General features: G+C 33.8%; 1 protein-coding gene across 1 annotated transcript in view; it reads left to right on the plus strand.

The window, feature by feature from the left end:
- Positions 1-8,458: 8,458 nt before the first annotated feature.
- LOC142349958 (uncharacterized) overlaps positions 8,459-15,131 on the plus strand; it is a 14,474-nt gene continuing 7,801 nt past the window's right edge. Inside the window, exon 1 of the mRNA XM_075401826.1 lies at positions 8,459-8,727. Coding sequence (XP_075257941.1) covers positions 8,502-8,727 — 226 coding nt within the window. The 5' untranslated portion in view covers positions 8,459-8,501. The remainder of the gene's footprint in view (positions 8,728-15,131) is intronic.

Raw genomic sequence — 15,131 nt, forward strand, 5'->3', positions numbered from 1 at the left:
ATTTCCTTGGCCATACCATAACAGGAGATGGCATTAAACCAAATAAAGATAAATTAGAAAAATTTCTGAAAACAGTAAAACCACCCAAATCTGTAAAACAAACAAGAAGATTAATTGGTTTTCTTCAATACTTCCAAAAATTTATTCCGAATTTGGCCGAAAAATTGCAACCGTTCTTTAAGCTACTACGAAAAGAAAGCACATTTATTTTAACATCAGAACATCATAATGGCCTTGAGAAACTGAAAGATGACCTCAAAAATGCGTGTTCATTGTCATTGAAGATGGCAAAACCAAACTGTCAATTCGTTATTTTGTGTGACGCAAGCTTCTATGCAGCTGGATTTGTATTACTCATTGAAGATTACTCTATGCCCAATAATACCAGCTCAGGAAAATCTTACGCACCAGTAGCCTTTGGTTCACATTTGTTTTCCCCAGCACAGTTAAAACATTCAATCTATGTCAAAGAATTCCTTAGTGTACAGTATGCTTTTGAAACGTTTGAACATTACATATGGGGAGTCTCAACCAAGCCCATTATAGTGCTAACAGACAACAAAAGCGTAACACGTTTCTTTCAAGCCAAGCGGCTACCGGGCAAACTTTGGAACGCTGTCGACTACGTGCTTTCATTCAACTTTGTCTTAGGCCATATTCCAGGCAAGGCAAATGCAGCTGCAGATTATTTGTCTCGCGTACACATAAACCCAGCAACAAAAATGAAACTTAAGTTAGAAGATCAAATACCAATACACAAAATACGAATTGAAGTGTTATCAAATACACCAGATAATTCAATAACCTCTGTATATAATAGTGAAGAAATCGAGTCAGAACCTACTCACTACAAACTTCCAGAAATCACGGTTACAAACTCAGATGAAATTGAAGAAGAAATTACAGAACTGAGTTCAATACATTGTAGTCAAATTTGTACAGTCTCGGAAGAAAACCCACTGGATAAATTAGATTTGAGTAAAAGCTTAGTACCACTAAATATTGAGAGAGAGAGCAACGTAATGATCCAGACACAGTAAAAGTGAAAACATGGATACACAACAAATTTAAACCGGAAACGACTGATTCAACGTATGACTTGAAGAAATACCACAAACACCTTGGCCGTTTAATACTAGAACATGGTATACTGTATAGAAAGTTTTTTGATCATACAGGACAAAACTACCATAAACAGTTGGTTGTTCCTAAACACTTACGAACAGAGTTACTGTACCGTGTTCACAATAGTAAAATGAAGGGACACTTGGGAATACAAAAAACAGTACGTGAATTCCGCAGGAAGTACTATTTTCCAGGCTTCATTGATTTTCTAATAGTGTACATTAACAACTGTTTAACATGTGCGCAAGCAAAATCTCCTCAACACAAATACTTAACACCACCATTAAATACAGTTAGTACCAACACAAGCCTACCAGCTGATATGCTTCAAATAGACATTGTAGGAAAATTACCTCATAGCGGTGGATACTCATATATTTTGACTGGAATGGACGTTTTCACAAAATACATGTTTGCGCAACCACTAACTTCAGTTTCAGCAGAAACAGTAGCAAAATATCTTGTACAATGGTTCATGCGACATTCATATATTCCGCTTTTAGTAGTTACAGATCAAGGTACCCAGTTTGTTTCAAAATTACTCCAAGAACTTGCGGAAATTTTAGAAATAAAACTTGAGCACGCTACAGTAAAGCACGCACAAACAATTGGTGTAATTGAACGATCCCATGGACCACTGAAACGCTATCTAAGGATTTATGAAAATCAATTACAACACAATTGGCATAAGCACATAGCTAGCTACCATACAACTATTGGTTGCCCACCAACTCTACTTTTTCATGGTCGAATACCAATAAACCCAATAGATATTAGGTTTAACAACAGAACATTGTATCATCACAGTAGCAAATATGACTACATATCAGATTTACAGAGCAAAAGATGACACTTTTCGGGCAAAGAAAAGAATTACTTGTGAAATCTTTTAATAAGTATAAGGAATACTATGACAGAAAAGCAGCAGCAAATTAAATGACTATTGTGTTATGCTCAGCCCAAAACTGTCTAACGAACACGAGAAAGTCAGCAACTTACAATGTAAATGGAATGGATTTTACCGCATTGAGAAAGTTCTTTCCAGAAGCAATTATGTAGTCAGAAAAGTTAATACCAACCATACGCAAATAGTCCATAGAGTTCGATTAAAACCTATTATACCACAGTATGAAGTAAAAGACCTTACTAATATTGACAGTAAACAATTTATTCCAGATCCATTAGTGCCTGAAGCATTACGAGAACCAGAACTTTTCGACAATAGCTTAGAAGATATGCTTTATAATCCATGGGATTTAAATAGAGTAACCGAAGTCGAAACAAAAATACCACAACTTAAATTGAATGAGCAACAAAACGAAAACACTCCAGAAAGAAGAACAACTGAATCAAGTGTTTCTAATAGCGCAACATAATCAAGTACTGAATCATCAAATTCAATCTTTAAGGCTCCAGAATCAATTGGAAACGATCAAGTTCATTCAACACCAAATTCAGAAATTTCAAGTCCAAAATCGACCGATATTAGAAATATTGTTCCCCCATCTGAACCAAAAGCACCTGTATCAAATTTGTCTAAAATAATTGCAGAAAAAAGAGCTGAAAGAGCAGCGCAGTCAAGTAGTAGTAATTCAACTGTACTTACAACAGCCCAAAAACCAGCTCAAACAACTGTATCAGTACAAGTTCAACAACCATCACCACAAGTTGCAAACACAGTTTCACAATATGGTCGTGTCAGGAAGCAGACAAAACATTTTCAATCTAGTTAAGACGTTTTTCTTACAAATATTTATCCTATTTTCATTACTATAACATTATTTCTATAAAACACTGAATAATTTGAAAACGACTATGTTCATATATTCCTTTCCTCAATTAACTATTTTGCACACTGAATGAACACCAACCATTCCAAACTTGCCTCCGGCAAAACTATGCATTTAAAACTTTGAAAGGAAAGTTATCGACATTATTATCCCTGATTATTCATGTTTCCAACAAAAGTTCCATTAGGAAAACATACAAAAATTCAATTATCTCGAGTTACAATAAAAAAATGAAAAATCCGCCTGCATACGATTGTAGCTTAGGGTTTTGTGCAATTAATGAACCTATTCTCATTATCGCAACTTTTATGTGCTAGCAGCGTAAATTATAAAACTTTATAAAAACGTACTTTTATTGAGAAAATTGGTTATTTTCTCGCTGTTGAATTTTTAACTCCAGCCCGACATGTTTGATCTGCAGTCCACATATTCTCTACGCGGTAGAAATTGACTAAATGCAGTTCATTTACTGCTGCACAATCTCTTCCAACACCACGGTGTAACCTCAATTGGAGGTTTTCTAAACAGCATAAAATTGAATTTTCCACCATAATATTCCTATATGCACTTACATATTCCCCTATATCAAATTTTACCTGTTTCTTTATTTCGTTTTTCTTCATATTTGGCTTTCTGACCAGGAAGGAAGAAACTGCGTTTACGATTTTTGCTTGGGCCCGCAGGGCGGCCGCGTTTACTTGTACTAGTGGTAATAACTACATTTTGGCCAGACGAAGCATAAGATTGTAAATGTTCAGTTATTCCACTGTTCTTTCCATGTTGTTTATCTCGAAAGCTACTCCATTCAGCAGCTCCCTTTATGCCATGAATATTAACTAGACTTTTGAAGGCATTGTTCTGCAAACCGTTTCCATAATTACTCAGCGTTTCTTGTGCGCGACTAGTATCATTTACGTTATTTGCTTCCCAACCCAAGACAAGTGAAGGACCGGTTGTGAAGGTTAAAACTGCATGCGCGTATAAAGCAGGCTGGCAAAGGAAATGAGATTTGTTTGGAATGTAATAGTACATGGAATGTTTGTATTTATCTGGTCCACTCTTTACAAATTGAATGAAATTCTTGACACTTCTAAGTTGCCTTTCTAACAATACACTTTCTTTACCACGGTTACAAATCATGAATAACTTTTCACCAACAGGTGTATACGAAATTGAATCCTTACCACCAGTTTCAACGTGACCATCTGTATAATACGGATTAAATTGAAACAATGCATCAAAATTAGTAAAAGTTAACGATTCAGGAATAGAAAAAGTACATAAATTCAACATAGAAAAACTTACAGAAAACGAATGTTTATTTAAATCAAAATCGGGACATAAATGAGTCTGATAAATTCGTGATTCAAGGCAATTGTTTATCACAGTTGAAGGTAGAGTGTAATAATTATCAACAATTTCACGGAATTGATTAGCATTGCTAATGTTCTCCACATCGTTTAGAAAGGAATTATCAATTTTAAATAACTCGTGATTTGTTATTGCAACGGGTAATTTCATCCAGCCGTTATTTATTAAATTATTGACACCTTGCTTATTGAACTCGGTCATAACATCAGACCAATTTGAAGCACCTTGAACATCAAAAATTGGCACAGGTTTCCAGCCGATTGATTGTAAAGTTGATTCATTATAAAAATTGTCCTTAAATAATTTGATTTCTTCGTACAAGGACAGCGAAAAATTTCGTGTATTTGGCATAGTTTATCTTAAAGAAAATTATTCATTATTACAAAAAAAATATTGCTGTTTACCACTAAACCTCTAGAAAATTTGAGTTCCACTGAATGATTAAATTTCATAGGTACTTAGCAAAAGTACAACAAAAGGGCAGCAATTAAACATGGCCAGCAGCAGACACACAGAACACAGGCCAGAGAAAGCAACCACAAATACTGCCAGACAGAAGACTCCACTTCCTCTGACACGCAGGGATACTCCACGCTATTCGCGGTGAAGACAACCACCCCAGACTCCAAGAATATAGTTGCATCTTTGCAACACATAACTTTTGTTTCTTTATCAACGTTAATCACATTACAGGCCGAAGCCAACATAAAGAAGAACACAAAGAAACGAAACATATTTCAACTGAAAACATACTTACCATTAGTGATGAATTCAAAATAATTCCATACTTTACGTTACAACACAGAAGACACTGAAAACAGACATATTATTCATCAAGTAACAAAATATTTGGATTTTTGTGCAAACTACATGTTACAAGGTGAGGTCTTGTCTAGACCAACACTATTCTTAGAATACTACAATAACAAACACTAAAATTCGCTGATTAAACATCTACGACGAAACAGCAAAGTTACACGCTACTCTTAAACAAGAGGGCTTTTGGCAATTGGAATGCGAAAAACTAATCCTAGAGCTATTTTGAAAACAAAATTAATACTGCAGGATATTTATTCAAAAAGTCTGATCACCTACAGATGTTATTAACAGAGCCCAGAGATATTTTCTTGAAAGTCTCATAGTTTGAGGACATTATTTCTAATTAAAATGGCTTGATGAAAACTCAGTAGGTCATAAACTATTCTTAGCCTGGCCACCTGAGGATCAAATTTAAATCCTACCAAAACACTGTCATATTCTCTCAAAATGGCTTCCATAGTTTACCTTAGTCTAATAGTTACAGCAAATATTTTATCAAGTCATTGCGAATATCAGAACAACGGCATAGAATTTGTTTATCAACAAAAACTTTTGTTAGCTGAAAAATTTATTAACGTTCAATTTTTGGGTCCCTTGCAAAAACTAAATGAAACAATTGACGAGCAAATTAAATATCTTACAACAACATTATCATATGCTTGGAGCAAATACGAATTCGGTTGCGACTTGTCAAATATGTCAACAAACGAAACATCGCTCAACTTTGAATTAATTTCAAAACACGTTGAAAAACAATTACAAGCAGCCAAAGTCGACATAAAGGAACTTCAGGAAGAAGTTTTCGAAACGATGGGATCAACTAAAACAATGAGGAAATACTCAGCTAATAGAAACAAGAGAGGAGCTGGCTTAATAGCATTTGGAGCATTAACTGCATTATCAGCAGGGGCAGGCATTGCTTGTTCATTAGGGTCAATATTTGGAGGTTGCGGAGGATCAAGTCACAGTCAAGATGATATTGACTATGCCTTGCAGGAATTAGAAGAAAATAAATACCGCTGGACTAAAGTCAACTCAAAACTGAACGAAAAATTTTTCATAATTGCTTCGCAAATGAAAGATATACAGAAAACGCAATCACTTCTTATTGAAACACAGAAAAACCATACCATAACTTTAAACAGTGCCATCGATCTACTTAACAACAACACGAGACGCTTAATGGCGTGCAATCAGTATTTCTACGCAAGAGACGAGATGCTACAAGTTCAAACAAATTTGGCAGCTTCACTTCTTGCAATTAACAATGAAATTAAAGCTTACAGAGTTGCTGTTTACGCCTACAAACTAAATTTACTGAATTCTGTCATGTCAATGGTTAACAAAGTGATACCGATGTCTTTACTACCACGATCGATGCTATTTGAAATTCTTCAAAAAGTAGCTTTAACCCAAGTCCACCAAACAGACAGATTGACGCTTGCTATTCCAACGAATCAGATTCTCACGTATTACGAGACAAAAATTTTAACAAATGTTGCTGTAGTCAATTCAGGAATGATTTTCACCTTAGCAGTACCTTTTGCATCTGGTTCGACAGCTCTCAACTTATATAGAGCAACTCCAGTGCCAATGCCCAACGGAGGAGAAGATGGTTACGCGTCTCAGTACGAATTGGAATCAAATTACATTGCAATAGCTGAATCTACAAACCGCATAGCATTACTCTCACACCCACAAATTGACAATTGTAGGGGATCCAGTAGTTTTTCTGTATGCATAAATGGATTCTCATTGGAAACCGCAGAAAACACGTGTCTAGGTTCACTATTAATTGGCAATCAGTTCTCAGCGTTACAAAACTGTAATATCTTAACGGTCAAACTCCCTATTAAAGAAAAAGCAAAGAATCTTGGCAATGGTAAATGGCTGATAACATCTTCCAGCAAAAACTTTGATATTTTTCTCAGCGATTTGAAAAATACCGATCATCTTAAACGAACACAGCTTCCTGGATGTCAAGTATGTGTGTTAGAATTGAAATGTGGAACAAAAATCGAGACTAGTTCAATGGAACTGAGAGCAGATATGTTTTCTTGCAAAAACGATAGTGCGATAAAAATCGACATTAAACTAGCAGATCCTCTGCAGCATCTCTTCAGTAAGCTACCAGATTTATCAGAACTTCCACATATTTCATCAATGTCTGAAGCTCGCAAACAAATTATTGAAGAAGTTCAATTAGAAATGTTAATGGTGCCCCAATTTCACAGAAAATCGCTTGTCAAATTAGACGAAATCTCTGAACCTATTATTCAAAACATGAAGAAGTTGAGGCCAAGTATTCAGAACAAATTTCGAGAAGCTGGAACTTGGAAAATGTCCTTAACGATTGGGTTCTGTTCTTTCTGTATTTCATTACTATTGCACTTTGGACTCACGTATGCTTTACAATGTTATCGTCAACGCTATGCTAGAGTTATTACATCGGTGGTTGGTGAAAAGAGAATTGAATCAAAACCGATTTTGGTTGTCTCTGCAGCAGACCATCAGTATTTACAATTACATCCTATGAGTAAACTTGCAAACAACAATATTGTTTTGAGTGAAAAACAGTTGAAACAACTCTTTAATCTGACAAATCAAGATAGTGCTCCAGTAGACTTAGACAATATGCAACTTGTTTGTAAACAAATCGCGCGAAGCCTCAATACGCAATTCTGATTAATAACCGTTAACTTATTAAAAATTATAGATACCCATTGCATGCGAAAATTTTGTACACAAACCATAACACCAAAAGCCGTCTTGTGAATGTGGTTTCAAATTCTTTAATGAAGTAATTTATAAATTAATAAGCAGTGTAACATCAAAATTAAAGAAGCGCAGAGTAATGTCTAAACTTTGATTGGATGTAAAGTTAAGCCATTTCTATTTAAACTTAGTTAAATCTTATTGGTGGAAAAATGCATGAATTATTATTGAATGAATAGCTTACCATTAGAAGGATTGGATTAGAAGAAGTGAAGTTGTAGAAAGATATTGTTTAATTTGAAAGAAGAAAGTTTAGATGGAATGTAGAAGAGAATTGATTATTAGAATTCGTTGTTTTGGGAAACTGCAGGAACCACATCCGAAGACCTGAAATATATTCTTAATAATATCAGATACTTAACAATAGTTTAGTTTATTATTGCGAATATAAGTCCTTTCCAGAGGATGTATTTAATAGTTGCCCGTGATAGTTACATAATAGTTAATGTGATTGTAAAATCGAAGTCAATATGATTTATTGAAATTGAACGTTTTTAAAATTTACTTGCATCAGGTCTGAAATACGCCTAAGTCAGAGATACACTCAAAGGAGCTATAATCTAGAAGAGAGGTTTTCTGATAGACAGCATTGTAAAGATGTATTTAAGGTACTTATGAGTAATGACAAGAATTGAAACCTATGCTTCAAATGGCAAACTCCCAATTGCTCTAACTGATTTAATAGTTGCATCTGCCACAAAGCAGTCAGCCGTTGGCAGTCTTTTGGATCGAGAATGCTTCTTCATAATTGAATGCCGAATTTGTTGCAATTTATTTCGAACAGTGACCTCATTTGTTCAGCATAAAGAGAATGTCTGCACAAAGGCTGCAGCTGAAACGGAATCAGGTTTTGATTTTCATTTTTCTATTGGACCATTGAAGCCGATACTCCAAAATATCGCAATTCGAGTGAAATAAATTTAATATCAAATTCTGTCAACATCGAATATCGTCAACATGACAAGTTTGAGAATACTGACATAATTCAGGGAAACGAGCATATTTGAAGAGATAAAGTTTCTGAGGAGAGCTTTAAAAAATTTTGTCATTATGATAGGAATGCTGTTTAATAGCCGCACAGCGATAGCTGGGGCTTTTATTGACCTTCTCTTGGTTTTTTTACGACCTGAAGAGGAGTTGGTTTTCTTAAGGTTTTTTTAACCGGAAATACGATTTGTTCAGACGGCATTTTGACCTAAAATCGACGGAAAATTGCCGTGTGAACTAATTTTTTTCAGAGCGTGGGAAGTTTTTTTTCATCATGAGCTCCGATCAGTGAATGACTTTTTGACTTTGAAAAGTGTTTTTTGACAGAATGCCTTTTGTAGATAACCATTTTTAGCCGATTTTTCGTCTATTTGGCCCAGTTTTTTGCATATAATTTAGTTTTTCTTTAAAATATTTTTTAATTGACGCTGTATTAATATGTGAACCTCTGAAATTGATACCACAGTGTTTTTGATAGTCAAATAATGCGTTTTAATTTCTAAATGATCTCATATTTCTTAATTTTTAAATTCATTTTGGCTTTTTTTTTCTTAATAATTTTGCTATTTTTGGATCTTGAAACAGATTTTCAAAATTTTCAAAAATCAGGGCATATGGCAATTTATCTTTGGAATTTCGTGCATTAAATGCCTCTTTATAAAGTGAGGTTTTTTGTTTTTATAGAACTGTACACATGCTTGCCCGATTTTTGCAGTTTTTTGTCTGATTTTTCTCAGTTTTTTGTTTGGTTTTTAGATTTAATTACTAGAAAATCTTTTTCTGCACTGTAAAGGATCCTAATTTTTTTACTAGTAATTGAATGATTTTGTGGCGTTTAATATTTGAATTCGTGCAAAAAATGCAATTTTGGAAAGTTTTTGACAATTTTTTTGCGAAATATTTAATTGTTCCCAATCTTTGAACTATGGTTCTACATTTTAATCTATACAGGAGGATAGCTATATATTTTTCCTCTAAATAAGGAAATGTAATTGTTTTTCTACTACATATTTTAAATTGATTTTTATCTGTCAAAAATCAAGAATTAGTCTGTTTTTTTTTCATTTGTTTTTGTTTCTGTCATTTTTCGCATTCTGGCAGAGAGCTGTAGTTCTAATCAAACCTACAGGTCTAATCATCTGCTTTCATCAGTTGTTAAAAAATGTTTTCAGCCTTTTGAACGTTTTTCAACTATTATGGTGATTTTTAGTCTTTTGCGATTTTTGGCCCATTATGTTGTTTTATTGAATTTATTGGTAATTGAATTAAAGCCTCATGCCTGTAGGCTCTTTTTACAAAAAGGATATAAGTTTATTTTGCTACAAAGTTTTCTCTTTCCATGAAATTTGGATAGAAATTGGAAATTTTACACAATTTTTTTCCCTCATTTTTTCCACTTCGAAAACAGATCTCTGTGAGCTCATTAAACCTTTGCGAATATTTAGTGGTTAGATTACTGGTTTTCGTTGCCTGAAAACCCGTTTTTCGTTTGCATGAGTTTTCGCTGCATTGATTTGTTCTGCAAGGAGATATTAGCTATTAGAACAACAGCCATTTTTTTCGGAGTACATGACTTCGAGTCGTTTCCGGAATTCTTCCGGCTATGTTCTTTATTCGTCGTCAAGATTTTTAATACGATCATAAGACGTCACAACTTGTTTTTTTTGTTCATTCGTTCATTGAATTTCAACTGAAGTGTGTGCATGACGTCAATTTTTGCTCTTAGTGGAGCTAGTATTTTGTTCGTTCGCGTGATTGAGTTTTTGGTCACACGTAACTTACCTCTCTCAAAAATGACTTCCTCACTTTGAAATGGACTTTTATTTATTTTAATTCAAATAGATAAGGTCAAGTGAATGTATGTCACTCGAAACGGCAGGAGCAGCTAATGGAGCCAGCAGTAACTAATACAGATTATTACTCAGAATGTAAGATCTCAGCTTCAGTAAAAAGACTAATTTTTTGGTCTGGCTTTTTTACTCTTTTTTTGAGACTGCAGATCTAAGAAGCTATTGCGGCTATTTTCTGGCAATCTGCCAGCTATGTTTTAAATTTATTGCTGTTGCTTTGTGAAGAAAGGAAGTTTAACCAATATCTAAAAATTCGAAATCTAATTCAATGAAGCTCGTAATTGTAAAAAGCAACCTCGACAGGATTATTTCGTTGCAGCAGGGAGGTGGGATTGTTTGGCTCTAAGAAATTCAACAGATTTCAAAAGATTGACTAATCAGGGAGAACATCTGCTTAGCTGACCTATTAGCATTGGAAATGGAAAAGGCATCTAGAAAGATCAAAATGTTTCTATGGGCATTGCAGCAAAGGAAATGCCTTCGTTTTTACTTCCAGTGCTATTAGATTAGGAAAATAGAGATTTTCCCCTGACCTGTCTCACTTTGAAACGTTCAAAATTAAAAGGAGCTCAGATTCTAATAAAGCTTCTTTATATGTGTTCTCATAACTCAACAGGTGGCATCAATCATTATCCTTGCTCATTTTTCAAACTTCTTTGCGTTCGCGGGCATGCCCTTGTTTTCAAAGTCAAAGCTAGATACTGCAATTTCATCCTTCTACGTTTCCTTCAACTTGCAGTTTGTTTCAAAAAGTGATTCTTAGCCAATGAAAATTTTTCCTTTTGCGTCGAACCACCTAAGAACTTCGACTCTTCTGGATAAAGTAGAATCTAACATCAAAAACTTGCGATCCAATACTAGAAATTATCTGACACCCGAAGAGAGATATGGATCTCTGTATGAGATGAGATATGGATGAAAAATTAAAAATGTGCCCTGCGAATGTGCCTGAAGTAAAACCTTGAGTGTTTCATACCATGCATTGCGTCGAAGCTGGGTATACACATCTCCCTTACAATCATATCAGAGATACTAGTCTCTTATATGAATTATGCCACGATGCCCAAACGGAGCACCATCTTCAGCAGCTTGAAGGCAAAACCTTCTATGGAGTAATGCAACCACTGTTGATGGTGGTGCTATACTTGACATTAGAGCCACAGGTCTAAGAGAGAACTTTTCGTCAGAACATAGTTTGATGTTATTAAGATCTTCAACCCCATGCCAAAGTCTTGAATAAAAAGCTTGACAGATGGATACAAGTATCATGAGTCTAGTAAAAAAAACGCGAAATGCGAACAACGCGTGATCGACGAAGGGCATAGCAGATTCAACCTGCTAGTGTTTGCCTGCAGTGGCAGGGCGGGACAACCGCGGCAAAAATTCTCAAACCGCTCATCGCTAAAATAGCGAAAAGCGTAAGGAAACGTACGCTAATGTCATTTCCGTCTTTCGGACAACGATCAATGAACCGCTCAATGACCGAGTTCAATGGTCTTTTTACTCAGTTTTTATTAAAAGCCGCCCTAATCTTCTCAGCCGGCTATTATAGCGCTCCTTTTTTTAAATAGCCGCCCTCATCTTCTCAGCCGGCGATCATTGCGCTCCTATTTTTTTTTACAATCCAAGAATTGGATTGTATTGGTGCTCTGTCTTTTTTTTTATTTTTGTAAGATGCTTTCACACCTGTTTTCATGACTTTGAGCTTTCAAAACTTCAAATTGTATGCCAATATGCATACAATTTGAAGGTTCCTAATGTCACAACTGCATTTGGGCGAAGATCCTTCAGTTTTGCTGTTCCTTTCGAATGGAATAAGTTGCCTTTTGAGATGAAACTAATATACCATCAATTGGATTATCGCAAAAAACTGAAAACTTTTTAATTTAAATTTTGATTTTGAAAGCACTTTTGAGTTTATAAATGGTGCGTAAACCTATAATGATAATAATAATAATATTAAATAATAATAATAATAATAATAATAATAATAATAATAATAATAATAATAATAATAATAAGAATAATAATAATAATAATAATAATAGTAATAATGATAATAATAATAATAATAATAATAATAATAATAATAATAATAATAATAATAATAATAATAATAATAATATTATTATTATTATTTGAATGAAATTTTGAATGAAATTTTGAACATATATTAGGATATTAGGCGCAATTTCATCGACAGAAAAAAAATTTGAGCCCCAAAGGTGCTCAAAATTTTTCAGTAATAATATTACCAAAAAAAAATTATTAAGGGCGCATCATACAAAAAAATTGTCTGAGGTGATTTTTTTGTGAAAAACTTGTTATTTATTCCCACAAAAGTCGAAACAGGGCTTTCTACTGGGCTTTAGGGTTTCAATCCGTGAAACAGCCTGTTCGTAGGGTAGTAGCGATGTTATTATGTGAGTTTTTATTGTTGAAAACACATCATTCATTTAGTTTTTATTGTGATTTCTGATCGAAGCACGCCCTTATGAGTCAGGAAACCTGTTGTTGGCAATATTTTTGGGTCATATATTCCAATGCAAATCCTCGGATGTTAAACTGAACTGGTTTTGACAAAAATTTTTGATTTTAGTTCAAAATCAAATATTTTGATTCAGAAATTTTTTACAATAGTTGATATTTCACTCGAAGAATTGTGTTTACTTGATGAACTGGATAACTCAATTACCGTTGCTACGCTCAGTTCACTCATTGAACCTAAGCAGAGAAACGAGAAGCAAAATTTGCCGAGTTTTGATAAAGTGGACAAAGATGACGTAGAGATATATCTCTATGCAGATCAAGATAAATTTTTTGTAAAATTTGTTATGATAAAAAAAATGGGGATTGTTTGCCACAGATTCATTTCAGAAGGATGGCTCTGTTTGGTTCTACCGGGGAACGAGGTTCAGTAGAGACGAATACTTCAAAAAACTCATTGAGTCCGAATTCGCAGATGAAAAAATTATTACTGATGAAAAATGAATTGTATATCCATATAACAGGGATGTTGCTTTGGCAACGGCGTTTATCGCTCGGTATACCAACTATGAGCAAAAAAGACCGAATTTTAGAGTAAAAAGCTACGTTTCGCGAGACAGATTGCCGAATGTCCAGTTTATCGCATTGAGAAAAGTGGGAATAACTTTTTTTTACAAAATCGGGCTGTATAGTGCGACCTAATAGTTAAAAATAATTTTTTCCAAAAGTGTTCAAAAACAGCCCTTTTTTAGAAAGGAGCTCTAAAATAGGCCACTTTTTTCATTCGTGAAGCAGTTCTTGGCAGTTCAGGCCTGTAGTGGTCAATTCACAAAAATTTGTATGATAAACCCTTAATAATTAAAAATTTGCTAAGCAAATTTTGAAGTCAATTATTAGTGGTTTTTAGTTTTTGTGTAGGGCTGAAATTCAGCATGCAGGTTTGTTTTGGGCTTGGATAAAATGCGCACACAAGACATCTGAACGTTTTCAGTTCAAAAAGTGACTTTGAGGATTTCGGTGTATGATACGACCTCAATAATTCACTATGTATGATACACCCCAATAATTATTTTTGATGTGTATGATAGGCCTTTATAATTATAATAATAATAATAATAATAATAATAATAATAATAATAATAATAATAATAATAATAATAATAGTAATAATAATAATAATAATAATAATAATAATAATAATAATAATAATAATAATAATAATAATAATAATAATAATAATAATAATAGTAATAATAATAATAATAATAATAATAATAATAATAATAATAATAATAATGATAATAATAATTATTGAGGTCGTATCATACAATGTAAAATGTATGATACGCCCGGGCCGGTTTTAAAATATCATTGTATGATACGCCCTCCGCCAACCCCGAGCCGACTACTTTTTTGAATGAAATTTTGAACATATATTAGGATATTAGGCGCAATTTCATCGACAGAAAAAAAATTTGAGCCCCAAAGGTGCTCAAAATTTTTCAGTAATAATATTACCAAAAAAAAAATTATTAAGGGCGCATCATACAAAAAAATTGTCCGAAGTGATTTTTTTGTGAAAAATTTGTTATTTTTTCCCACAAAAGTCGAAACAGGGCTTTCTACTGGGCTTTAGGGTTTCAATCCGTGAAACAGCCTGTTCGTAGGGTAGTAGCGATGTTATTATGTGAGTTTTTATTGTTGAAAACACATCATTCATTTAGTTTTTATTGTGATTTCTGATCGAAGCACGCCCTTATGAGTCAGGAAACCTGTTGTTGGCAATATTTTTGGGTCATATATTCCAATGCAAATCCTCGGATGTTAAACTGAACTGGTTTTGACAAAAATTTTTGATTTTAGTTCAAAATCAAATATTTTGATTCAGAAATTTTTTACAATAGTTGATATTTCACTCGAAGAATTG

Source organism: Convolutriloba macropyga, chromosome 11 (assembly GCF_964194025.1).
Source record: "Convolutriloba macropyga chromosome 11, txConMacr16.3, whole genome shotgun sequence".
NCBI classification, from domain to species: Eukaryota; Metazoa; Xenacoelomorpha; order Acoela; family Convolutidae; genus Convolutriloba; species Convolutriloba macropyga.